Here is a 26,587-nt window from a genome sequence, read left to right as displayed (position 1 = left end):
TTACCCCGATCCAAGGTCGGGTTTAACGGCCAGGTGGTTAAAGAAAATGTTTTTGTTGAGTAATCAAACACACCAATAAAGGATCCTGTGTAAAAATGGAAACGGTATCAGCAGAAGAGAGAGGAGCTAAAAGTAAATGATTTTAATCTAAATACATTTTAAAAGAATGATGGAATTAAATAAAAATTTAAAAGCCATTGGGGCTCAGCTAACTTGCAAAATTATAATATAATACATAATTATGAATAATAATTTAAAAAATAATGAAATAATAGACAACAATGTAATCTAAAAATAAAATATAAAATTACAATTTGTACTTTTATTTTTATTTCATGTTGTGTGGTGTTTTTGTACTGTAAAAACCATTTAAAAAACAAACCTGCTCAGTAAACCTGCTCCTCAGGAGGAATTTTAGACACTCCTGAAAGCATGTGCTGCTCCACGAGAGTATGTCTCCAGTGCTCCATTCAATGATGGCGGCATGTTTGCATAACCATGGCAACCCCAACAAAACTGGATGAATGATCCAGGGAACCACAAAGAAAGAAATGGCCTCAGTGTGCAGGACTTCAAGTTTCATGGAGACTGGCATGGTGGGATGATGGATGCAGTCAGGTAGAGCAATACCATTAACCACAGAAACCACCAAAGGCTTGGATAGGGGCAACACAGGGATGTTATAATCAGAGAACAATTTGTTGGTTGGTGAAGTTTCCAGCAGCGAGTCCAAAAAGGCTTGGGTCCAGAAATGGTGTTTATCAGATGAGATGCAGACATGAAAAGTTATTTTAGACAGTGAAGAGGTAATAGGAGTGCTTAGGGAGCCCTCTCCCTATTTCCCTAGGCACTGGCGTTTGAGGCCTTCAATGGACAATTGTGCTTGTAATGGCCTTCCACAGCACAGTACAAACAGGGGCTCTGGTGCTTGCGGCGGGGCCGCTCCTCAGGGGCAAGTCGAGCATGGTCCACTTGCATAGGCTCTACTGTAGGAAGAGGGAGGATTTAAAAAGTAGGAGTCATTTTCATGGGACACCAGACTTTCTGGGTTTACTGAGCCCGCTCCTGGAAGCAAGTGTCTATTCGGGCACAGAGAGACACCAGGTCATGAAGGGTAGAGGGACGATCATGGCCACCAAGCTCATCTTTGATATGGACTGCGAGCTCCTGCCAGAAGACTGCCACCAAAGCCTCATTGTTCCAATTTTATTTTTCACTGCATATTGGCCTACCCAAGATTTCTGAGACTGCAATAGAGGCCCGGCCAGGTTCATCACAGACCTTGCGGAAGGTCTGTAAAAAAGGCGCTGAAGTCCCCGAGGATAGGATCGCCCTTTTCCCAGAGGGGCAAAGCGCAAGCAAGAGTCTCCTCTGACAAGGAAATGAAGAAAAACACCTTGGTTCCAGGGCTGCAATTTAAATTGAATTTGGCATTGGTTAACAAATCCACAACAGAGCTTTGGGTCACCGGAGTAGCACGCGGGGGGGGGGGGTTTGAAATCCGAAGCGCTGGAATTGTAGCAGGTACTGGAGTCTCAGGTACATTACAGTTGCAGAGGTAGGAGGCTCGCTAATGGCAGATTGGAGCTCATTCAGACGTTCAACATACCTCTGGAGGAAATCCACACTTTTAATTTGAAGAGACTTCTGATTTTGAATCCGCTCTCGCAGGTCCTGAATGGAATCAGGTAACAGAATGTCAGTGGGGTCCATGGCCTGGACAAACTGACAAAATGACAACCTGTGGTCTCCACAGGGCAAGGTGGTGGACCTTCTGTGTCACCAACCCAATAGGTGGAGACATGCACGGGGCGCAGGGTCTAAGCAGTAGCCCGACCTTCTTCAGAGCCTCTAGAGGTGAGGTTGTTGTGGGGCGAGCTGCTGCCCGGTTGTGGTCCCCCTGCCCGCCAAGGCAAGTGACTTCTAATGAGCAGAAACGTAGTGCCAGGGCGAAATCCAAAGAACAGTTGAACAAGCCAAAGGTCAGGGCAGGCTGCAATCAAGAGTCATCAGGAAACAAGACGGGGTTTGTACACGATAGATCAGGAACAGAACGCAGATACTGGAGCAGTGGAAACCTGTGAATTGAACCACAAGGAACTCCTTGTGCAGGCAACTTTCTGTTGCCAGCCACTTCCTTTAAAAGGGGATGTCATATGATGAGTATGGGTCATGTGAGCCACAGATGCCAAACCCACTAGCAGAGGAAGTGCTGGTGACAAGACAGTCTCAGGTGTTGTTCACATGCCTGCCAGTAAAAGGACTGCGTCTGCTAAACACTCTTGTCCTCTGAGGATAGGGAGCAGCTGATCAGGAATCACTTGACTCTGGGAGGGACAGATAAATGGGGAGCCTTGCAGGGAGAGAATAATGTCACCTGGAGCTTGATTTGAAGCCTCGCTGCCTGAGAGACAAACAGGTGCCAAATTGGAGGTCACACAGTGCTGCCTGTCTGCCTTGTTAGCACTCTTCTTCCGGGGGTGTGAGCATGTTCCCCTAGCCCATGCACAATAATGGGATCAGTGCATGATTGTTGTCGGGAGGTGTGCTGACAATTTTCTTATATAAAAGCTCTGAATTCAGACATTACCACAGGGGAGGTTCTTGAAGACCTAAAATCATTTCAGAATAACAACTGCCAAGGACTGGATGGTCTCCCTGCAATGTTTTATATAAAAATAAATATGCAGATATTCTAGCCTTCCCATCTGGTTCCTCTTTTAAACACTGTTCATGTTTAGGCTACAATAGTGAAACAGTGCTTAGGTTACCTTATCCACATAGACTAAACTGAGTTAGTGACCTGCAGCCAAGGTACTGATCAATTTTGAAGAGTAATACAATTAGCTAACATTACATAAGAAACAATATCTTGAGGCTTTGTTCCTCTCACCTGACCTGCATTCAAGCTTTGTATGCTCCACCTACCACCTCTTTGTGATAGTGTGGGTTTTAGTCTTCCCCTTTTCAAGTTTGGAACTTGTCAGGGGTGCCATCTTTTTCCAATTTTGTTTATTTTAGTGATTGAGCCTTTAGCTAACTAATTATCCTGCTACTTTCACTGACCTAGATGATCTTCTCAGTCATTGGTAGGCCCTTAGAATTTAAATTTGAATTTTCTACCAAAGGTACTTTACTAATTGTGAGCCCACCAAATTACATTTCTGGTACGGGTACTACAATCGCTGACAATCTAAGATTCTAAAATTTGAAGTTCTAAGAGACCCAGTATCTCTTGAAATTTCCTTTAACTACACAAAAACCCATGAAGGTAGTCCCTCTCCAGGTTATTTTATACATTCCTGACTGCCATCCTTCATCAATGGCTTCATTAACATGGTTGCCAGCCTCATTGCGGTGCTCTCCCCCTACACTTGTTGTCCTTTGCCCCTTTTCCCTTCAAGTTTGCCATTTCCCAAAGAGATGTTCCTGGTGGATCCAACAAAGCCTCAATACAGTTTCCTCTCTCCTTACACCTCAGGTCTTAATTCACATTTAACAATTAAAATAATCCAAGCAGGTTCCACCTCAGAATTTTTTTAAATATATATATTTTATATAATATATAATGTTTAATTATAATTTTTTTTATAACATTCTTTATTTACAAGACAAGTTTTTAAACTACAATGCGGAACAAACAAGCAACAAAGAAAAAGAGAACCACATTTGCAATGTCCAATGAAATAAAAGATTCTTTAAAAGCCTTGCTACAACAGTTACACTAGTCTCCATATCCAAAAATGAAAAAAAAGCCAGAAGAGCTTTTTGAAAGAGCCAGGATATTTACCAAGGATTTGTACAATTGTATAGTAAATACATTAAGTCTTGCCACTTTACCATGGGGGTGGACGCAGGACTTCAACCAGTCTTTTAGGAGCTTCCAAGGTCTTTCTGTCAAAACAAGACAATAAGGGGATTGTGGAGGTGGCCATTAATTTTCCCCAGTTTTTTTAGGCTAGGGCACCTGAAGTTTGAAAGGTGGAAAGGTTATAGAGTTCCATATAAATATTTACAGAATGAAGCTACTGTATTAAACTCTGCTGTTTTTGGTCCAAACTATATAATACAAATGGGACATAGGGAGGTTCATCTTCAGTACGCAGAACATTAGCTAGCATCCTGTTGGCATAAAAGGTCCTTCTAGGCAGAGGGTAGAAAGCTGAGCCCGGAGCAGTTCCAGTTGCTTCACTATTTGTGGATCTTTTGTAGCCCTATGGTCTATATTTCCAGTTTCTGGATTTGGGAGAGGGGTTTCAAGATCTCTAGCCTGTTTGAGACGGGAACCATACATGACTTTATTATATTATTACTTATATATGTAAGTATTCCCCAGATTACAGTCTTATGTGCTTCCTAGACAATCAGTGGATTACAATTCAGGGTGACATTGGTCTGGAAAAAGAATTGCAGTTCTGACATGACTTGCGATATGGCTATCACATCCCACAATAGTGATTCATTCAGTTGCCAATTCCACTGCGGTCCGTGGTGGCCAAGATCAATAGCCAGTGTGACTGGCGCATGGTCTCAGAACACTATATTTCCAATGGAGCATGTCTGCGACAGGTAGGCTTGACGCAGCGCAAAGTGATCAATACAGGTATGGGACTGATGTGCGGCAAAGAAGAATGTATAATGTGGGAATGTATAGCAACTGGTAGTGTTGGTAGTGGGGAAAAAAAGTCTCAGAAACTCCTGAGAGGACACAGGTTTGGAAGCCAGGGTGTGGGAGGGGTCGAGAACCGGATCCGGGGCTGTTAAAGTTAAAATGCCCCCAAATGTAGCATTCCCTATCACACAAAATTCATCTATGTGGGTCAAGTACCGTTCTAGAAAATGTACTTGAGGGTTTGGGGTAAATAAACAGAAACCAATGTAACTGTATGGCCGTTAAGGGACCCCTTCACAAACAACACTCTTCCATCATTATAACAATAGGACCTCTGAAAAGACCATGAAACCAATTTAGCCAAGAAATTACATGGACCCTTGGACGTGGAATCCTTGGAGTAGCTATGGTAGCCAGTCTGATACCTTCTACTACAAAGAGATGGAGCCTTGTCCACCCTGAAGTGGGTTTCCTGCAGGAAAGTGAACATTTAACATTCAAGGATAGTACTGTAAGCGGGGCCATACTATACTTAGAATACTAATTCATTCTCTCTCTCTCTCTCTCTCTCTCTCTCTCTCTATATATATATATATATATATAAACCAGGGATGTGGATGGAAAGAAGGGGGAACAGGAAAACACATGCATTCCAGGTTTGCTGGATTACCCAGGTTCACATACGAAAATGTACTTTCTCCAGCCTTGAAGAGCTTTAATAAATCAAGCCCATTGTTTCTAAATATTAGAGAATCTTTAATCCCTGGCATGGTACCAATGATTTGGCTTGAGGCCGATTTGGCACCTATCTTTAAAAAGTCATCACCAAGTAACTACAGTGCGGTAAGTTTAACTTGTATAGTTGGAAAGATCCTAGAAAGTTTGATGAAGAACTATATAGAGGAGTTTCTGCTACAAAGTAATATGTACATTATAAATGATAGCATGGATTCAAGAAAGACCAAAGTTGTCAAACAAACGTACTCTTTTTTTAAGAGGAAGTAAGTAAACAGGTAGACAGTGAGGTAGCAGTTAATGTAGTGTAGTGTACTTGGACTTTGCAAAGGCATTTGACACAGTAACCCACAGACTGTTAATATATAAGTTAGGGTCTATAGGTTTGGAAAAGTCAATCTGTAAATGGATAGAGAACTGAATTAAAGACCGCATCCAGAGAGTAGTGATTATTGATTCATACTCGGAATGGTCAAAGGTTATTAGTGGTGTACGCCAGGGTTCGGTGTTGGGACCTTTACTGTTTAACATCTTTATAAATGATATAGAGTTTGGAATTCAAAGTACCATTTTTGTGTTTGCAGATGACACCAAACTATGTAAGGGAGTAAGGTCCATACAGGATGTCTATAATCTACAAGCAGACCTGGATGCACTGTTTGATTATGCAGCCAAATCGCAAATGACATTTAATATTGATAAAGTTATACACTTGGGGACTATCAACATGCATGCCAGTGTAGAAGAAATACAATTAGGAGAGTCACAAATGGAAACAGATCTGTGGGGTTTGGTAGATCATAGATCACGGCATTGGTCAGACTTCTTCTGGAATATGCAGTCCAGTTTTGGGCACCAGTTCACAAAAAGGAAATTGTGGAATTTGAAGAGAGTGCAGAGAAGGGCAACTAAACTAATACTAGGAATGGCAGAGCTCAGCTATGTGGAGAGATTACCTGAATTGAATCTATACTTCTTGAAAAGAGATGTTTAAGGGGATATGATCACCCTATATAAATGATCGATACAGAGAACTTGCTTCCTAGTTATTCACTTTAAGGTCATCACAAAGGGCAAGACGGCACTCTTTACATTTGGAGGAAAATCCTTTTTTTCTCCAGAAAAGGAAGCGATTCTTCACAGTAAGCTCTGTTATAAATGTGGAAAAGGCTTCCTCAGGAAATAGCTTTAACAAGTACTATGGTTTGCTTTAGGAAAAGCTGGATGGTATTCTAGAAGCACAGACAACAAAACTAGACAACAGAGACTGTTGATCCAGGGAAAATTTGATTGGCTCACGGGATCAAGAAAGAGTCGGAATATCTCTGTAGGGGTTTTTTTTTTTCTGAAATATGTTTATTTTCGTGTCTTTTTTTTGTCTTTTTTCAACCTAACTATAACTATGTTTCTTGGAGTTCAGTAGAGCTGCCACTGGGAACCCATGGAAGGAGCTAGAAGCTCAAAGCAGTCCAGCCAATCGGGAAGAGTCACCCTGTGGGTCCAAAGAATGACAGATATGGTTCATGTTGATCGTGGCCTCCATAGCACGGTAAAGTAACATGTTGAACAGAGTGCTGTCACTGCCATGAGTAGTTCCTGGGTTTTTTTTGGCTTCCCACACATGCTAATGCTTCTGTTCTTGAGATAGATAATTTCGGTGTGAAATCATGCACTGCAATATGGTTGAGTGAGCATTTACAGTAGCAGTATGTTTACTAAGCAGTTCACGAATAGCTGCTGAGTTTTTCCCAATATCCTCAACCCGTACCGCCATATCACGTTGAAGGTCAGTAATTTCATAGCATACTGTGCCTTCAAAATGTTTCATAAAGTGTTCAAAAAACTCCTTAGAGAGAAAAGCAAACGTATTATAGTATCCCCCCTGGTCTACAAGAGGCAGGGGGAGAGCGAGCTGCAAGTTTTGCTACCCTCAGCATAGGCAGGCAAGCCGAGATCATTCTGTGAGGAACTTGGAGAGTGACTCTATAGGTGCTGGTGGGATCTGCAGGGTAAAAGATACCTGGGCTGAGTTAGCCATGTCTCCTGCTGATGGAACACAGGCTGTGTGAAGAGATTAGAGCAGGAGTCTGGACTTCTCAATTTCAGGTACTCCTAAAAATACACTACTTAGTACTTTGAGGTGCAAGAGGGGAGGCAATTATCACGTGTACCAACTGTGCCCATACTACCTATTCCCTTTCCAACACAACTCCCCCCACCCACCACTACCACCCACAAACTTTTCTGCTCTTATTCACTTTTTGCTTCATGAGCTCAGACTTGAATTGTTTATATTTGTGGCACTAATAATAGGTTGTTAATTATTATTTTCCTTCTCCTTCATCTTTTGGGTATAGTGTATAAATATTCAGTACTTTTGTATTTTTTTATGCTCAATTAAACCACTTTTATATATAAAAGTCTCTATTTCCAGTTGAAAATGAATCCCCACTTATTTACACCAGTATTCTAATAGTTTCTTTTTGTAGATTTTTTTTTCTCAATATTTGCAATATAATGGCTATTTTAATCCAAAAGTCAACCTCCAAATGCACATTTGTTGATCCTTCAAGTTGGTCCCTGGGTATAGAAGAAATTTTCTTGGATTAAAGCAAATGAAACTGAACCCAATGGTCTGTGGATTTGGATCTTACATCAAAATTTGTACGTAACGTAAAGTTTGTACTTTATTGGTCTATGCAAGTTCTGTTTTTATTTGTTGATGTGCCAAAAGAAGTGGGATAAAATAAAAAAGTGTGAAGATCCACAGATTGCATCTCATTCACTGGTTTATTTACTATAGTGCTGTCCAACACCAGGCTTCAGGAGCCATAAATAGGTCAATGGTTTAAATAAAAATAAAACATTTTTTGATTCTTTGTACACCATAACTTTTTACTGCTGTTGGAGAAATACTAAAAAGTTGTGTGGAGCTACAATACAACTGTATGTAAAGACGCCACAACAACATTTATGAAGTTTGTTTTTGAATTTAGAGGCTAAACATAAACATGTTAAGGAGTGTGAACCATTAAACTGTTGACTCAGGTGGGGTTTATATTATAAGAATATAGTTATAAGTTATAGGATTATGGCACCTGCACAAAATGCTTTTTGGATTCCTGGACTCAAATGATTGTGCACACGTTTCAGAGATGCCTGCAGGCCCAAGAGATCTGTGCTGCTATCAGTGTCATCCACCTCACATTCCTTTGCAGCCAGCAGTAGCAGCAACCCTGTTCTGGAATCCTGTTTGCTGGTCACTTCCTGGTCTCAATCATGTGATCCTCTGAGAGCTGCCACTTTACCCCAGAGAACCAAAGTATTTTGCAGAAGCACTCCCTCTGCTGGTGGGTTCTCTCACTTGCTAGTCATGTGACTCCCAGCTGCCACATGGCAACTGGAAGTATCCTGAACAAGGAGTTCCTTAGGCTCTATTTCCAGGTTCCAGTTATTCCTTCCTTCCTGGCTTTGACCTCTGACTACTCCTGCTTGCCACTTGCTCAGACCTCTGGCTTGTTTGACCACACTTCTGATTCTCGTTCCAGTACCTTGCCTGATTTCTGTCTGTCAGCCCTGGAATTTCCCCACAGAATGGTCTAAGGTAGTCTTTTTCATCTCCCTCCTGACAGAGGTGGCCCTGGTTTAGGCTAAGCCCCTTTCGGACAGGGGGGATCCTGTTTTAAGTAACTTTAAAAGTTTTCTGCAGAACTTTTGCAAAGTATTCCACGATCCTGCCCGAGCCTCCTCGGTCGCATCAGAAATCCTGTGCGTATATCAGGCGACCTATAGCTGGCTCCTAATTTCCAGAACCTTCCACCTCCGGCAATAAAACCCATGCAAGTGGACCGTCTTCAGAAGAACGCGCTCGCCGCAGAGAACAAAGTAACCAGTAAAGCTGCCCACGGGAGGCCCCAAAATGCCAGTGCCTAAGGAATTTGTGAGAGGGCCCTCTAGGCAAACTCATTTCCACTACACCTACCAGATTATGTTTATGAAACAGATCTCATTCAAGAGCTACTTTTTCTGGCCCCAGGCCTTTCTGGACTCTGGTGCAGCTGGGAACTTTAAAAACCAACAACTGGTGTCAAAGTTCACAATCTCTGTGGTGAATGGGGCAGTTCTGTCTGGTTCCTTACTTCCCTGTATTGATTACTTCCCTGTATTGATTTGTTTTGATACAAAATTACTTTCAAGAAAAAATATCCGTTGCCCCTTAAATCAGAACTATTTGACCAACTTCAAGGGGCTGATACGCATTTGTGAAGGGGACGAGTTGAAGACGACCTTCAACACCCAGGACGGCAATTGTGAATATTTGGTAATGCCATTTGGGCTCTGTAATGCACCAGGGGTGTTCCAGAATTTCGTTAAATAGATCTCTTTTATGTCTGTGTGGTCGTCTACCTAGATGATATCCTGGTCTACTCAAAGGATCTGCCTAACCACCGCGATTTATCTCAATATGGTCTTGCAACATCTTTGGAAAAACAGACTTGATGCCAAGCTGGAGAAATGCCAATTTGAGCTTGCCGAGATTCCATTTTTGGGGTAAATTGTGTCTGCGGAGGGTTTGTGCAGTTTAGGGTTTCATTCTGACAAACTTTCGGCTGTGCTAAACTGGCCACAACCACTTGGGCTAAGTCCTATCCAGAGGTTTCTTTAGGTTCCGAGGAGCAGTAAGTGGGTGTCACTGCTAGACTTGTTCAGGTGTCTTCAATTTTTTTTTTTTTTTAATTGCAAACCCCTAAAAGCCCTTGTAAAGCAGTTCTACTTAAGGGTGTAAATCTACCCTGCATATACCATTTGAAAAAACACATCGTAGTGCTGCCGTCTCATTAAGCATAGCATAGAAATTGGACATAAGGGCCAGTTTGAATTTCTTACATAGTACAAATTCTTATACAATGGGACTTTAAATTGTTAATACAAAATAAATATTTCCTGTTCCAGGAAAAAATAGTTAAAAAAATAGTACAGTAATTAGAAAACATCCGAAAAGCCTCCCTATTTCCATGCAAAAAGCATTATATTTTTTTTTTGCATGGAAATTTATTTTACATTGTAGGCTATAATTCTTAGACATAAATCACCGAAATATGTCCAATTTTTAATAAATTTAATAATAACTTTTAAATAAAAAAACTCTATATATATATATATATATATATATATATATATATATATATATATATATATTTCTTTGTATTGGACTCAATACAGCTATTTTGTATTGAATCCAATACCAAATGACTTAAACTTCCCACTGCGGGGACCAGCAGGACGCCAGAGGACAACAACGGAGCAAGGTAAGTGGGTTTTTTTTATGTTTAAAGCAACCTCGAGTGTGACTCGGGATTACAGCCTTTAGCAAGTAAAGTCCAGGGTTAATAAATATATCACTTACACACTACTTTTATAACATTTATGAAAAAGAACATTTAGAAAGGTTTATTTTTAATTTTAATATTATGTACAATTGTAATCTGAGTTTTAGTATTTTAACCTATTATCGCATTGTATCTATTTGAATATGGTTGTATTATTGTAACATAACATGGGTAAAGAAATGTACAGAAAAGAGATAGATAAAAACGAGATAGGACGTTTGAAAGTTTAAAGAGAAACTCTAAGGTTTCTCTAAACTTTCAAACTACTAGTTTTTCATGGATGCACCTAATTTATTGAAAATCATCATTCTCTTCCACCCTCTAATGGAAAATTATCCAATACAAGTAAGTTATAGATCTTGATTTATTGATTTTTTTCCAATTGCTCCTAATAATCCCTGCATTACTGTCATCTTTTCCTATTTCTATTACTTATTTTGATCCATATTGATGAGGTTATGTATAACAATATATTATTATTACTATCCTACCTAAAGGTATATACAGCCTACCCATACTGCTCTCCATTCTTAATCTGGACGCATCATCCTGCCAATATCTCATCATCATAGTAAGTGTTACCATTAGTTTATCCCATATATATGTCTGAACCATAACTTCAACTACTTACAAAAACTTAAACACTACAACTGAAACATAGTATTATAGACACTAAAATTATATGTACATATATAACAATTACTGTAACTAGTTATTTGACAAGTCATATAATTGTATATATGAAATTACTCTTGGAAAGTGATGGTGTGTGGCATCAGAAAAACCTAACAATATTCTATTCTATATACATATGTTTTTGAATGTATGTAGACAGCAACCGTCTCAATGTACCCCTGAAGAAAGCTAAGTGCCGAAATGTGTTGGGACAAACACTTGACTGAAACCATTAACCTCTTATGCGCTAGTAGTGAATTGTAAAGTATGAACGTCTGAACTCTGTGACTTTGTACCAAAGTTCAAGATATATAAACGTTTTTTCATGTATCTATGTATTACGTATAATTATTTACATAATTAATTTAACTGCCAAATGAACCCCCGTCTCTTCTCTGTACATTTCTATATCCAAATTTATCACAGAGTAGCAACAAATTAGTAACTCTTTTGAATATTTATTAGAGAGACAGAAAGAAGCCTTTTACCTCAATAACATAGGTAAAATAACATGGGTGGTTTTTGTAGTTTTGTTCTATGATTTTTGTTTCAAATTTCTTTGGGTATGCTCACTTAAATTATTTTCGACAGGCAGAGAGCTGTCTCCTTTTCAATCTGAGTACCCAAGGTTAAGCTGTCACCTTTGATGTTGGATCTACATGGCTATGCCAAGAGCCTACATCACATGCTAACAAAGAACTGTACCTTATATTCAGCCGCATGCCGCGGAGATGAGCATGGTTTACTCTGATACTCCCAAAACTGCAGCGTAAACACTGTTCCCAGAGCTTGGATAATAGTAATGTTTGTTATTACTTTTAAACAAACTCCCTTCATACAGCAATGAGACTGGCAACTAAAGTATTGTAAGCTTGGATGTCTGTTTTTTACCCTCTAATTGAGCTAGGGCTTTTTCAACTTAGTGGTCAAGCAATTTAATGGTTGTTAAACAAACAATCTGCATTTTGAATGATCATTTATACCATTTTTCACTAGGATTCCGTTAAAATGTTTTGCTGTGTTGGTTTAAATACTTTTTCATATTTCTACAGCACCTCTGCAGTTACATTGGCCTCTTTGCATTTAAATCAGTTTTGATACTGAATTGTACACTTTTAGGTTGGCGGCTTCTTTTTGGTCGCTTCTGACTATTGAAGGGTTTTATGGTTCTGGTCCTTGTAAGTGTACTTTTAATGTGTAAAATTTACCAGATATCTTTTTTATAATACTAAGGAAAATCTAAATGATACTTTCTATTTAGATTGCAAACTCCTGTTTCCAGGCCTGATGAAGCAGTGACTATAAAAGTGTGAAATGCGTACATTATACACCCAATGTTACTGTTGTAAAATTAAACCACCTACAACAATAACTGTGATATAAGTCATTTTAAACTCTATTGTCCCCCATTTACATGAGGTTTTGTAATGCTTTTGAATTGCTCTCTTTCACTTTTGGAATTGGAAAGTAAGGTTTAATAAAAAATTTTAACAGAAAAAATAAAATATTGCTTTTGTATTGCCAATCTAAAGTCCCATTGAATTAGTGTTTTCTGTGTTTAGACAACACTAGTTTTTTTCTATTCCTAGTAGGGGTCATGTAACAATCTGGTTGAGTTTATTATTCCTATAAAGTAAATGTAAAAAAAGTAAATTCTTGTAAAGTAAATGTAAAGTAAAGTAAATGTAACTAAATGCCAGTAAAGTAAATGTAACTAAATGCCAGACATTTCTCAGTTAGACTATATGAAAATGGTCGCTCCCTGGGGTAAACAGAGTCTTGTGATCTTGCTTACGATAAGTATTAACTAATAGTACTAATAATTATCCAAGTATTTTGTGCCATTCTTTAACCCTTTCTCACACTTTTTATCCCACAAACAATTCCACCTTGTTACAATGGAGAAAAAAAAAGTAAAAAAAAAAAAGCTCAGTTAATCTGTAGCTGATAGACCTGTGCATAGATTAAAGTACCTGACAGACCTATGCAGAGATTAAAGTTTATGTGTGTAATCCGATAACATTTTCAAAAGACTTCTAGGTCATTAGGATGCAGAAATAAAAGTCTCTCCCCTCTTTTTCAAGGGAAACAGTCAAAAAACAAGTTCCCTATTGCCCCCTGTAAAAGATTATATATATATATATATATATATATATATATATATATATATATATATATATATATATATATATATATATACACACACACAAACGTACTTTGGCATCTACATGCCAACCACCCTGTACTAGATTCTTCAAAGAAAAATTAAAAAACCCTTTCTGGAACACATATTCATGACTCTATAGCTGACAGAACCCAATCAATGTAAGGGTAATCTCCTAACCAGGCTGAACTATAGAAAACCCTTAGTAAATCAAACTATACCCCACACCACCCAAACTTGAGAAAAAAAAGTAGTGAAAAAAATGGATGAATAGCCTATTTTTCTTTACAATTTTCTATATTTTGAGATAGTAGAAAGAGACATGTGTTATGTGCTGACACTGTATATGTTGTCATAAATTGTTTAGCATTACCTGTCACCACTGCTGCTGTCATGAGAAAAGAAGTCTTCACCAACCCAGGAATGGTAGTATCGAACAATATGTGGATGCTCCAAATTAGCTAAAGCTGTAATCTCAGAGACATCTTTTCTAAGGGTAAATGTAGAAAGACAAAAATAATGTTTAATTTACTATAGTTGAAAACTTTTTTTTTAACTATATGACACTACCACTTTGATGAATATGAGTGTGTGTCCCTTTAAAAATAATTGCAAAATATCACATCCATATCCCTAATACCAAAAAAAACAAAAGGAAACCGTTTTAATTACATTAGTAGTAAAGGAAAAAGTAGGGCATAAGCACCTAATAAAAAAGTTTTCAGATTTTATTACATAAAACAGCAAAAAATAAAAATACATAAAAGCACATAGTATGATCAGTTAGACAAAAATGTGCTTAAAGTAGGCTAACAGATGTTTGTTTCCGTTACGTTTCTCAGATGAAACCACTTTTCCCAATGCGTTTCTCAGATAAGCCACTTGTGGCTTACCCCTACCGTACCATTGTGCCCTACGGTTGATCTATGTTTTGTGTTGGGAAAAAAAGAAAGACCCAACTTAAGAATCTCAATTTTCTCCAACGAAAAACTATGACTTGAGAGTTTAATCACATCTAAGGAAGATTGGGAGGAGTTAGTTTAGTCATGTATTGGTCTATCTGCCCTGTTTTCTTGGTGGATAATGGAAAGGAGATTTTGTGGATGGAATTTCAGGGATAGCTACCAATGAAGGGTTTGATAGACCCTTCTATCAAACCCTTCATTGGTAGCTATTACGTAGCTTCATTGCTTCATTGGTAGCTTCATTGGTAGCTATTACGCAGCTCTGTACAAAGTTCATAGTCGTGTCACTAACTGTCCCTCAAAGGAGCTCACAATCTAATGTCCCTACTATAGTCATATGTGGTTAATATAGTCTAAGGTCAAATTTTTTTTTTTAGGGGGAAGCCGATTAACTTAACTGCATGTTTTTGAGATGTGGGAGGAAACCGGAGTACCCGGAGGAAACCCACGCAGACACGGGGAGAACCTGCAAACTCCATGCAGATAGTGTCCTGGGTGGGATTCGAACCCAGGACCTAGCGCTGCAAAGGCTGGAGTGCTAACCCCTGAGCCACCATGCTGCCACCTGTTCCCCTATTATTAGAAGCGGGTGAAGTAGTTGCAGTAAAAATGTGAGTTGGAGGTGCTAATTGGAAAGTAGTGTTAGTTTTAATGTTGCCATTCGTGATTGAGTTAGGAGTTTGTGCACTAGAAGTGGGTGTAGTGGTGTGTTGAGTAAATTGGGTAAAAGAAGGGGCTCAAAGTTTGGTGTCCTTTGTATGTGTACGTCCATGCTCGCGTTTGTTGCGTTTTTTTCTTTGTGTCCAGGGAATTAAAGTGGTTTCGAAGGTTGTGTTTCACTTATTTGGGGTGCATGATCTCCCTGTGTCTCAGTGCTGGTAGCTTGAGCTGTTTCTGTTGTTGAATTGGAGGTTTCCCTTCCTAAGTGAGACGTTCTATTTCCATTATTCAAATTAGTCAATGTCCAATGATAGGCTTTATTATGCATAAAAGCTTAAAGATCTTTTTAAAATTTACGCTCTTTTATTGTATGTATGTCAGCATTAAACTCCTCTAGATGGGTTTTTAATTCCTGACTTTTGGATCTTGATTATAGTATCTAGTTAAAGGTTTCAAAAGTTCATGGGAGCATATATTTAGAATTTTCTCTGATTTTACTTTCACTCTATCTACATTCTTAATATTAGGGAACAACTGTATCCTTAGACTGAAGGAATTATACTGTTCAGAAATATATTTCTCAAAAAACCTAATATTGGTTTGGACGGTTGTTTTTTTCTGATTTTAAAAAAATTCCATCTTAAACAATCACCCTAACAATGTTTGCTATGTTTTATGTAAATTGCTCTGAAAACTTTCCTTAATTAGGTGCCTATGCCAGAAAACACTTTTCCCATCCAAGGCAACAAGACAACAGTGTTTGTTTAAAGCCCACCTACTACTTTATTACCATCTCTTTCGTGCCCATCTGCGTCTCCCTCCTTGATTTTGTGTTGATTAATCTTTAAGTTGTGACATCATAACCTCTGTCATATGCCAGTGCCAAGGTCTGGGAGGACTGGGCTTTACACAGACATCTGACTTTGCACCAAACAGTATTAGGCAAATAACAATACCCAAACGCAGTAAATTAAATTCCACCTTGAATGATAACTGGAACAGCCCCAATGGTGTGGGGTAGTTCCTGTTTCCTATTGTGTACGCGTAGCAAAGAAATGCAGAACAATCTCCCCAAAGGGACAAAGGCAAAACAAAGTACAATGAAAAAGCTTTCTAATTATTAATTTATCATTGAATGTATAATCTTCATTTCAATGCACACAGTGTAAGTACATACTTCTGACCTGATATCACTTCTTGCTTATGACTTGACATGACAGGCATAATTATCTCTTATGTCATAGGTTGACTTGACTGCACTACAGGAACACAATGGATCATGTTTTCATGTGTTAAATTCACATGACTTCTTAGATTTTAGGAAAGTATGTAATATAAAGTGTTCAAATTCTTCTAACAATATTGTTTGCAGAAAAACATTTTTTTTCTTTTTTGGTATTATACAAATATCAGTTTATTTAAGACTTGTGTTGGCGACTGTTATATTTCTTTTGACATTTAAAAAATATTTTTATTGGTTTTTAAAAGGAAAAATTATTGTAACATTGTAACAGAAAATAATAAATTGGGACACAAAATAGATAAATATAGAAATCAACAGTAGAGATTAAATTGGGATCAAGATAAGAAAAACTTTTAATGACTGGACTGTGAGACTGTAAAATGTTCAAATGTAATGCCTAACCAAAAACAATTCTTTAAAAAAACTTACTCTGAACGCCTCTTTACTTTTTTGACAACGTAATACTTGTGATCCAGTATTTTTCTTGCTTTAAAGACTGTGCCATATCCACCGGAATCAAGTTCTTCTATGTCGTCAAAATCTTGAAGAAATCTGAGAGAAAATTTTATATATATATATATATATATATATATACTATATATAGTATAATATTTTATATTACAATTTATTTCATGACGATTATTTTCATGACAATATCTCCTCTTTTACTAGCCTCATAATCTTGGTTTTGAATAATTCTGCTTTTCTACCAGGTCTTAACACCTCCATATTGTCAATGTTGGGTAGGAAGGGACCTTTTCTCGTAAGCAAAGGTTTATAAATTGGACATTTGCTTTTCCTGCTTACTAACCGAGATTGCATTGGCCAGTTTTATACTTTACCCTTCTTGTGCAGAATTCTCGCACACTTTAAAAAAACAATGCCTTTTTAAGAATAAGCCCTCTCACATTTTCTTTTATGTGTATACCATGATTTTGCAATCTACATTCCTGCAAGCACCCTACTATGTCACAGTTTGGAAAAGGAAGTTCAATCTAAAATTTAGTGACACATACCTACACAAAATAAATGCTTGGAAACATAATGTAAGTATTGCACGCAAAAGCCACAAACAGAAAATTCCAACCCACCCCGTTTTTTAACAAGAATGTTTCTCTCTTGATGATATATATATATATATATATATATATATATAGTTTATTTCCATGATTAATAGATCTTTCCTTACTTTTTATGTATCCAGCTTGCTCTTGCTGTGTTTTCTTAAAATGTTTTGCTTGCTTGATTCAGATTACATGGTTTATGATACACTCACTGGCCACTTTATTAGGTGCACCTTACTAGTAATGAGTTGGACCCCCCTTTGTTTTTCAGGGCTGGTGTAATTCTTCATGGTATGGATTCAACAAATAATAGAAAGATTTCCAAGTGATTTTAGTCTATAATAACAAATGTGAGTATGCATTTTCTGCAGATTTGTTGGCTACAAATCCATGATGCAAAATTCACATTTTACGACATCCCAAAGGTATTGGATTGAGATCTGTGATTGTCATGTAATTGTCATGTTCAAGAAACCAGTTTGAGATAATCTGAGCTTTGTTACAGGTTGACAATCGAAAATCTGGCCATCGATAATCTGTTTTTTTTAGTTTTCCGGCATGAATTTCGGAGCGCATTTTCAATACAGTGACTGCAGTACACTGTTTGGCCACTAATGTTTTCATGGCACTGTTCTGCAGAAACAGCTGTTAGGTCTTGCTTGCTACACTAAATACACGTAGAGATGTCCCTGCTGCCTGCTCCTTGGAACTGTGCCAGATGTCCATGGGTACTGCAAGAGGAAGGCTGGCCTGTTTGTGGAGGTATTTATAATCTTCAAAAATCCGGAATTTTTGGAAATCTGGCACTTCTCAGGTCCAGAGGTTGCTGGATTTTTGATTGTCAACCTGTATATCACGTGTTATCTTGCTGGAAGAAGCCATCAGAATTGAGGTATACTGTGGTCATAAAGGGATGAATATGGTCAGCTTTAATACTAAGGCACGCTTTGGAATTTAAACAATGCTCCCTTGGTACTATAGGGCCCAAATCGTGCCACCTAAATATCCCCCACACCATTACAACACTGCCACCAGTCTGAAGCAGTGATAGGAGGTAGGATGAATCCATGCTTCAACTTTGTTGAAACCCAGTTTCAACCCAACCATCTGTCACAGTAGAAATCAATTCTAATCAAAACAAGACAACATTTTACAATATTCTCTTGGTACAATTTTGGTGAACCTGTGCTCAGGTGCTGACAAGAGTCGTACCCAGTTTGGTCTCTTGCCCTGTAGCCCATATGCTTTAAGGTTCAGCCTTGAAGCATATTCTCTTTTGATCTGTGGCATGAACAAATCATTTCCATACAGAACTACCACTTGTTTATTTCCTCTTTGGACCATTCTTTGTAAGAAATATTTTTTCATTAAAATCCCAGCAGATCAGCACTTTATGAAAAAACAAACAAACAGCCCACCTGGCACCAACAACCATGCTATGTTCAGAGTCTCTGCAACCACCTTTCTTTCCCACCTTGATGCTTAGTGTGAACTTCAGTGGGTTGTCATGACAATGTCCACGTGCCTAAATGTATAGAGTTGCTGGCATGTAATTGACTAAAAAGATATTCGCATTACCAAGAAGCTGAACAATGTATACCTAATAAAGTGGCTAGTAAGTGTATTTGGATATATTGTAGGTAGGGGAGACAGCATAAATTTAGGAACTGATTATATGCTATTTAGAAATTAGTGTTGCATGGTTTTTACCTTTTTCATTGGGGATATCTCTAAAGGCCAATAACTTTATAACAATAACTCTGACCATAGAGGAATGTTTTTACAGAATGCTTCATGAAAACTAGGTAAGTGTATATTGTGTAGGGTGTGAGCCAGAATAGCTTGAAACAGAATCAAGGAAAGCCGTGTGGTTGTCTAAAATGACCTTTTAACATAAAAATAGGTCTTTAAGGCTGTTTCCGGATTCCTCCTTTAGTCAACAAAGAGTAGTTGATTTCAACATGTGATTAGATGTGCCCCATATGACAGAATAAAATAGGATAATTTCTTTGAAAATGGATTTAGGAAATTTTATACAAAAATGCTTTTGGATATAGAGGCATTGAGGTGGTATATTTTTATGATGTTCAGTTGACCCACCTGCTGATTATACATTTTAGTGCTAAGCTGCAATCAAGCAGACACAGACTCACGTTCTGTCTTTGGTGGCTTTATCATTTACTTGTTCCAGACTTGAAAATTTTGGTGCTAGTTCAATATGCCTAAAGTAAAAAAAAAAATCACATTGTTAAATTGAATCAATCAATCACAAACATACAGTTACATAAAAAACAGAGCAAAACTTATCTTACCTGTGAGGTCTGCTAGGGTGAACTGGGGTTCCATTGTATGAAGAACGAAATGTTATCTAAGTAAAATTAAATTTTAAAATTTAGAAAAACGTATTATGAATGTTTTATCAATTTAATTACAATTCCTCTTAGCCAACCAGCAAACACCACCACATGCCCTTCTCTAAAACAGGTTATAGACCGAGCAACAGTGCTGAAAGAAAGCACTTGACTTTCTTCCACTCCTTTAAAAGGTCTAGTAGACTGAGACAAAGACCCTGATTAACCAAGCAAAATCAGAGGCCCGGTCGCGCATTCCTATTCGCGATCCAAAATTGGAAGCCTTCGCTCAAATTACCAACTAAATTTCAGGTGCTGGCGTATTCGCGTGGAAGTTAGTAACAGAAATGATCTCGCTGCTGGAGCCGCGCATCCCTGGCAGTTTTACACTGGCGAGCTTGCATTAAAAGTCACTGTTCCCCTAAAAAAGCATTCTTTCTAATGGCACACATATTACCCTTAGCCCTAAAAAAAAATGTTTGTGCTGTTCAAATGTTTAAAACATCTATATGCGCTAAGAAAAAAGCATATTTTAAAATGACTTATTTCTTTCCTGTTGGGCAAGAGTTAACTGAGTTCAGCTCCTCTACATAGGCGCCTATCTAAACGCTTACGATGCCTGATCGGAGGAGCCGCCTGGGGGTAAATCTTGCGACTTTCCGTGGGCGAAACCTCAGCTTTGCCATCAGATTAGATTTTCCCACAGACGGCACAAGCACAAACATGTTCTTGTTTGCTTCTTTTTAGATATATATATATATATATATATATATATAAATATATATACACATACATATATACACACATACACTATATACTAGAATGAGTATGCAACTCAGCTGGACAACTAATTGACAATCAGTTTGAACAGCAAGTGGAAGTGTGTTTGTATACATTAGTGCTAAGATTAGGCAGCACAGCACAATGATAACAAACCTATGACACAACTACAAATGAACAGAGGAGTTGTGTGGGGACAAATCAACATGAGTGCAAATGTCAGACTATTCAAAAAAAAAAAAAATACATGACAATTTATTCAGAAAAGGACTATGTACATTACATTCAAGTACCAATATGTGACAATGGGACAAAGGCAACGAGGGGAGTCAAGTAGGAGTTTGGTATGGAAACCATGCAGACATTTGTACTATTGTTAAAATAGTACTAATGAAAATGCATATGTATTTGTATACATTTAAATGTATTTTGACATACACACACAAATGAAATCACTAAATGTTCCTTAATACATGTATTATACCATATTTGCCTATAATCCTTTACTAAAATATTTGATTTCTCTAAAGTCAAACTAGAATTAAATTTTTATCAGGTCACAAATGTTTGTTTACATATTTTTTTATACTCTTTATTGTGTGATGACATATTTGAAAGTGCCACTTAGTATATATCCAGGTTGATAGAAATTAGTTTGCAGTGTTGCAACCAAAAGAAAAAGTAACAAGAAGTGCAACAAATGTAACTATAAATGAAGCAAGTTTGTGATTGAGTAGAATGTAACAAAAAAGTAGCACTTTTTCCCCACAAAAAACATCAAGCATTAAAGTCTCAAACTGACCTGTAAAATGGACTGGAGATGTGCACAGAACAGGGCGCAGGTGTGCGCTAATCAATTGCTATCACCTAACCATTGAGGTTAACATCTCCTTCTGAATCGCGCAGCTGAAAATTAATCGCCTTAATTGGCATATTCGAGATCTTTGCAGGAAACTGGCAGGCGAGTTCACTAGAACTCAGGCCCGACTCGCGCTAATAGAGTTTGCTGACCAGAGTGTACGCCCATTTCATTGATGAATCAGGCCAAAAATGATGAAAGATTAAATGCTGTTAAACTTTGTTTATTCCTTGTGGGGCTCCTCATCTCATGACACCTTTGGGTAGTTTAGTAAAAAAAAATGTAGGGTCATCAAGTAGATTAAATCACCAGAAAGATTAAAAAAAACCCATATTATCCTCTCAGATCATGACTAGGCCTGTAAAGAGGTCATAAAGTAACCAAATGGTCCTCTGGCACCCAGTTTGATACTAAAACTTATTAAAAGAACCTTTAAAACATATAGTGGACCAATTCACTGCTGGACAATAAGCCATAGGCTTCGGAAACTTAATAATTAAGCATTATTTTCTTTGAAAATCAGTCCAATCCCCACAGTCAATGACAATGACAGTGTAAGTGTCAAATACTATTTTTAAGTTAGAATTGGCTTTCCATTTCCCATGTTTAAAATTAACTGGAACAACAGATTGATATACTGACAACCCAAACCACATCTCACAACCAAGAAATATCCTCCCTGCGTGAAGATATGGACACTGTACTTTTATGTTTGGAAGATGCAAAGAACAGAGCAGGCTGGGAAAACCTTTGAATCTGTGGGGCTACCAGAATCTATAGAAGATGTAACCTCCACTGTTACCAACCTGCTACAAGAGCTAATGCCTGCACCCCCTATTGACAGATTTAAACGTACATTTTAAACATTGCACCATGGGCCCCAACACTCCGACGGCCGACCAAGGGGTATCATCCTGAAACCCACCTTTTAACTCACCATCCTGCAGGCAGCAAGACCCAAATCAGGGCTCCTATTTCAAGGATCACAGTGCTAGATCTATGCAGACCTGTGCCTGACAGCGCTCCAGAAAAGCCAAGCCCCTTGGTCATTTCTTCAAGTCCTCCAGGAGAATCGCATCAGCTACAGATGGGGGTTCCCATTCGGCCTGTACTTAATAATACCATAGTACCATAATAACAAGCTCTACTCCTTTTCCTCACCTGCAGAAGCATGCAAGGTGTTCCATCATCTTTCCTTACCACTTCCTCACGGTACCATTCCATCTTCACCTCCATGTTCTCCAGCTGTACTTGCGGAACTTAAACCAGTCTGCTCCCCCTACACCGCCTCCAATAAAATCCCAAGCTGATGGTTATATACATACCTGGTCCTTAAAGGACTTTTGGATGTATCTTTCTTCGTCTTTACACCCTTAAGGGGATGTACCTTGGTTCGCCCCAGCTGAAGTTTCACCCACGATCTGACTGTTTTGACTCCTTCATCCCCTACAGTTGGACCCACTTCATAAGTATACCTTACATTTTACTGCTTACAGAGGGCATATTGTTTAGTTCTTACAACTAATAGTTTCACTTATTTTTTATTGTTTTTTTATTAACACATTAAATCTGCCTACTTGCCTTATATCTTCCCCCATTCCTCCTTCTCCCTCCCCCCCTCCACCATGTCACCTCTGCTATCCAAGAGAGGAAGGAGACGCACAACTGAAATGTTATACCTCACTTTTTACTGTTATTGTGACCTACTCAGGGTATATTGTTTAATGGTGCAAATACTGGTTTTACTTCCTTATCAATGCTTTATTCAATTTATCAACGTCATAATGCAATACTCCTGCTTATATATATACTCCCCCGCCACTCCTCCATCTCTCCCTTCATCCTCCCCCTCCCCTTTTTTCTTCCCCACCTACCCCCTTTTACCCTTCTCATCCCACCCTCCTTTTCTTTTGTGCCTCCCCTGTGGGGGTTTCATTTCATTTAATCTCCTCTCTTCTTTACCCTGAGAAGCGATCCAGCATGGGACATAGGGTTAAACTGCTTGGAAGAAACAGCGGTTAATTTGACTCTGGTTTCCCTGCTTGTGCTAGAATCAATACCTCTCCTGTGAGATGCATCCTATTACACTATATACCTAGTAGCCAAGTGCCTGGGCGGGCGCTTCCTCTCACTTACCTCACTAACTGAATTAGTGTTAGTATGCTTTGTTGTAACCCCCACCATCCTGTGGCGTGCCCTCCCCCCTTCAACCCTGAGGAGGCAGTCAGATCCCTCATTGTATCTCATAGCTTATGGTTCAGTTCCCCAGTTTGCCATATGATATTTTCCTAGACCGAATTCTCCGCTCAGTTTCAACCCTCCTTCCTTTCTAAATAATATCTCCTGGTTTTTACCGCAAATGCATCAGTGAAAACAAGAGGAGTCTTAATTGCTATTAGATCGGGCCCACCTTTTACGTGCACACATTGTTTATAAAGTCTCCCGTACCGAACACACAATGTCTCTCCTCTGTCTGGGAGATAATTAGGTCAGACACCGTATGTATACCAATCATCTCAACAGACAACCAGAGAGCCTTTGTTACATGGCTCCCTCTTAGTGGAACACACTGGAAGACCCAGTTTGACCCTTTTTCAGGGCACCCTGGGGCTGTCTAGTCTCCGTTATTCAGGGTGGAGATTAGTCTGCCGGGATAATCCAATAATCCTTCTCCACCGCCGCATAGCTGACCTCTCGGGGAAGAAGCTTTCTACTAATGTAGGCGACAGGGTGCTCTCCTCCATCTTCTCTAACCTGGCTCAAAACTGCTCCAGTCCGAACATTGAAGCGTCTGTATGAACAAAAAAGCGTTTATTAGGGACCGGGGCAGCCAAGAGGGGAGCATGAACTAATGCCGTCTTAAGGGCTTGGAACGCATTTTCACATTCAGGTGACCACCTGACCTGTCGGGGCAAATTTTTCTTGGTCAGATCAGTCAGCGGTTTGGCGATGGCGCTATAGTCTGGCACAAAGCGTGCCTGAAAGCCATCAAGGAGTCTATCCACCAAGCGCTGGAACGTGGCTGGGGCATTTTTCATCCCGAACGGCATTACCCTAAACTGGTACAAGCCAAACAGAGTGACAAAGGCCAACTTGGGGATCGCCTCCTCAGCTAGAGGAATTTGCCAGTAACCCTTACAGAGATCAATGGTGGTTAGATAGTGTCCCCTGGCTATGCAATCCCAAAGCTCATCTACTCGCGGCAAAGGGTAGGCATCAGTCACCGTCCTGTCATTTAACTTGTGGTAGTCCACACAGAATCTGGTGGTACCATCTTTCTTGGGCACTAAGACGACCGAGGATGCCCAGGGGGTCTGAAGGTTCGACTACCCCCAAACTCAGCATCTCCTGAATTTCCTTCCGCATCCTCTCTCGGACTGCTTCCGGGATGCGGAAAGGGGCCTGTCGAAGTGGGGCTTTTCCAGGGGTTTCTACTCTGAGTCGCGAGAGTGGTGTACCCAGGCTCTTGGGAAAAAGTAAGGCTCTTAGCCTGTAATAGGGTGTGCAACTGTTCCCTCTCAGTGGGAGTGAGTTTGTCCCCTAATTGAACCTGGCTAAGGAGATCGGCGCGTGACCCCTTCTCTAAGAGGTCTGGTGGGGTAGAATGTCAGGGTCCTCCGTGGCAGGGTTACATACAGCAGACGCATTTTCCGGTCTCTCTAAGTATTCTTTTAACATACTAATATGAAAGGCTCTTTACAACTGGCGATGGCATAAGTCGTATCGCACAGCTTCTCTATCACCTTATAGGGTCCCTGCCAGGAAGCCTGCAGTTTATCCTGCTTCCCAGGCTTCAATACTAAGACCTTTTGTCCTATAATGAAATTATGTTGTCGGGCACCCCTGTCGTACCATACTCTCTGTCGCCCCTGGGCTACCTGGAGATTGTTTTTGACTGCCCGGCCAGCTGCCCCATGCGGTCCCAAAGCTCCAGGACGTATGATACGATTGGGGTCCCTTCATTCTCTGTTTCCCCCTCCCAATGCTCCCTAATAAGATCAAGTGGTCTTCGTACCTTTCTCCTATATAGAAGCTTGAAGGGGAAAAACCCAGTGGATTCCTGCCATACCTCCCTATAGGCAAATAGGAGGTGTGGTAAGAATCGCTCCCAGTCTCTGTTTTCGCTAGTGAAAGTCTTGAGCATTTGCTTCAAGGTTCCATTGAAGCGCTCACAGAGACCATTAGTCTGGGGATGGTATGGTGAACTAAGTAGCGATTTAATACGGCAGACCTTCCACAGCTGCTGTGTCAGTTCTGCAGTAAATTGTGTCCAAGAGGATTTATTTGGGAATCCCGATTCGGGAGAAAATCTGTACTAGGGCGGTAGCTACAGTGTCTGCCTGTATATTTGACAGAGCAACTGCCTCGGGATAGCGGGTAGCATAGTCCACTATGGTAAGTATGTACTTCTTACTGGATGGATTAGGGTTGGCAAGGGGTCCCACAAGGTCAATGGCTACCCTGCTGAAGGGTTCTTCAATAATGGGCAGGGGTACCAAGTGAGCCCTGGGGTGATCCCCTCGTTTCCCCACTCGCTGGCACACATCGCAGGTTCGGCAGTAAGTCCATGCATCTGCGTGCACCCCAAGCCAAAAGAAGGTCTGGGTTACCCGGTGTAATATACGGCTTACTCCTAAGTGTCAAGCCAAGGGAATGTCGTGCCCTATTCCAAGGATTTCCCTTCGATACTTGATGGATATTACTAACTGGCGCTTTTGGTAGGGGTTCGGTCCTGCCTGTTCAGTGACCCGGTATAACTATTAGAAACCCACACAAAAACTTTGTTGTCAAACCCCCCAGCCCCGATTCGTGCCCTTTCACTATATTTCTGAAGGGACGGATCCGCCCTAGTCTTCCTCCCAGACTCCTCAGGTGTGTCCCAAGCTATCGAGGTCTGGGTATTAGTCACAGTCAGGGAAGGTCTCACCTGGGTCTCCCGATGGATCTCTGGGTAACTGGTCTGTTCGGTTCTCGCTTGGGCCCTGGTCATCACGGGGTGTGCAGCTGTGGCAGAGGTGGGGACGTAGGCGGAAGTGAGAGGACCCAAATCATTGCCAAGTAAGACCTCTGCAGGTAGGTTAACCATTAT

General features: G+C 39.7%; 1 protein-coding gene across 1 annotated transcript in view; it reads right to left on the bottom strand.

Annotated features, from left to right (window-relative positions):
• Window positions 1–3,751: 3,751 nt before the first annotated feature.
• The window catches only part of EIF2AK2 (eukaryotic translation initiation factor 2 alpha kinase 2), a 52,690-nt gene continuing 29,854 nt past the window's right edge, over window positions 3,752–26,587 (bottom strand). The window contains exons 10-14 of the mRNA XM_072409235.1: window positions 19,821–19,876; window positions 19,662–19,730; window positions 16,874–16,996; window positions 13,950–14,066; window positions 3,752–3,894 (exon numbers count right to left, since the gene is read on the bottom strand). Coding sequence (XP_072265336.1) covers window positions 3,837–3,894; window positions 13,950–14,066; window positions 16,874–16,996; window positions 19,662–19,730; window positions 19,821–19,876 — 423 coding nt within the window. The 3' untranslated portion in view covers window positions 3,752–3,836. The remainder of the gene's footprint in view (window positions 3,895–13,949; window positions 14,067–16,873; window positions 16,997–19,661; window positions 19,731–19,820; window positions 19,877–26,587) is intronic.

The sequence above is a fragment of the Pyxicephalus adspersus genome, chromosome 4, assembly GCF_032062135.1.
Source record: "Pyxicephalus adspersus chromosome 4, UCB_Pads_2.0, whole genome shotgun sequence".
In the NCBI taxonomy this organism is placed as follows: Eukaryota; Metazoa; Chordata; class Amphibia; order Anura; family Pyxicephalidae; genus Pyxicephalus; species Pyxicephalus adspersus.
Note: the sequence above shows the minus strand (reverse complement) of the source record. Positions and strands in the feature narration are given on the sequence as shown.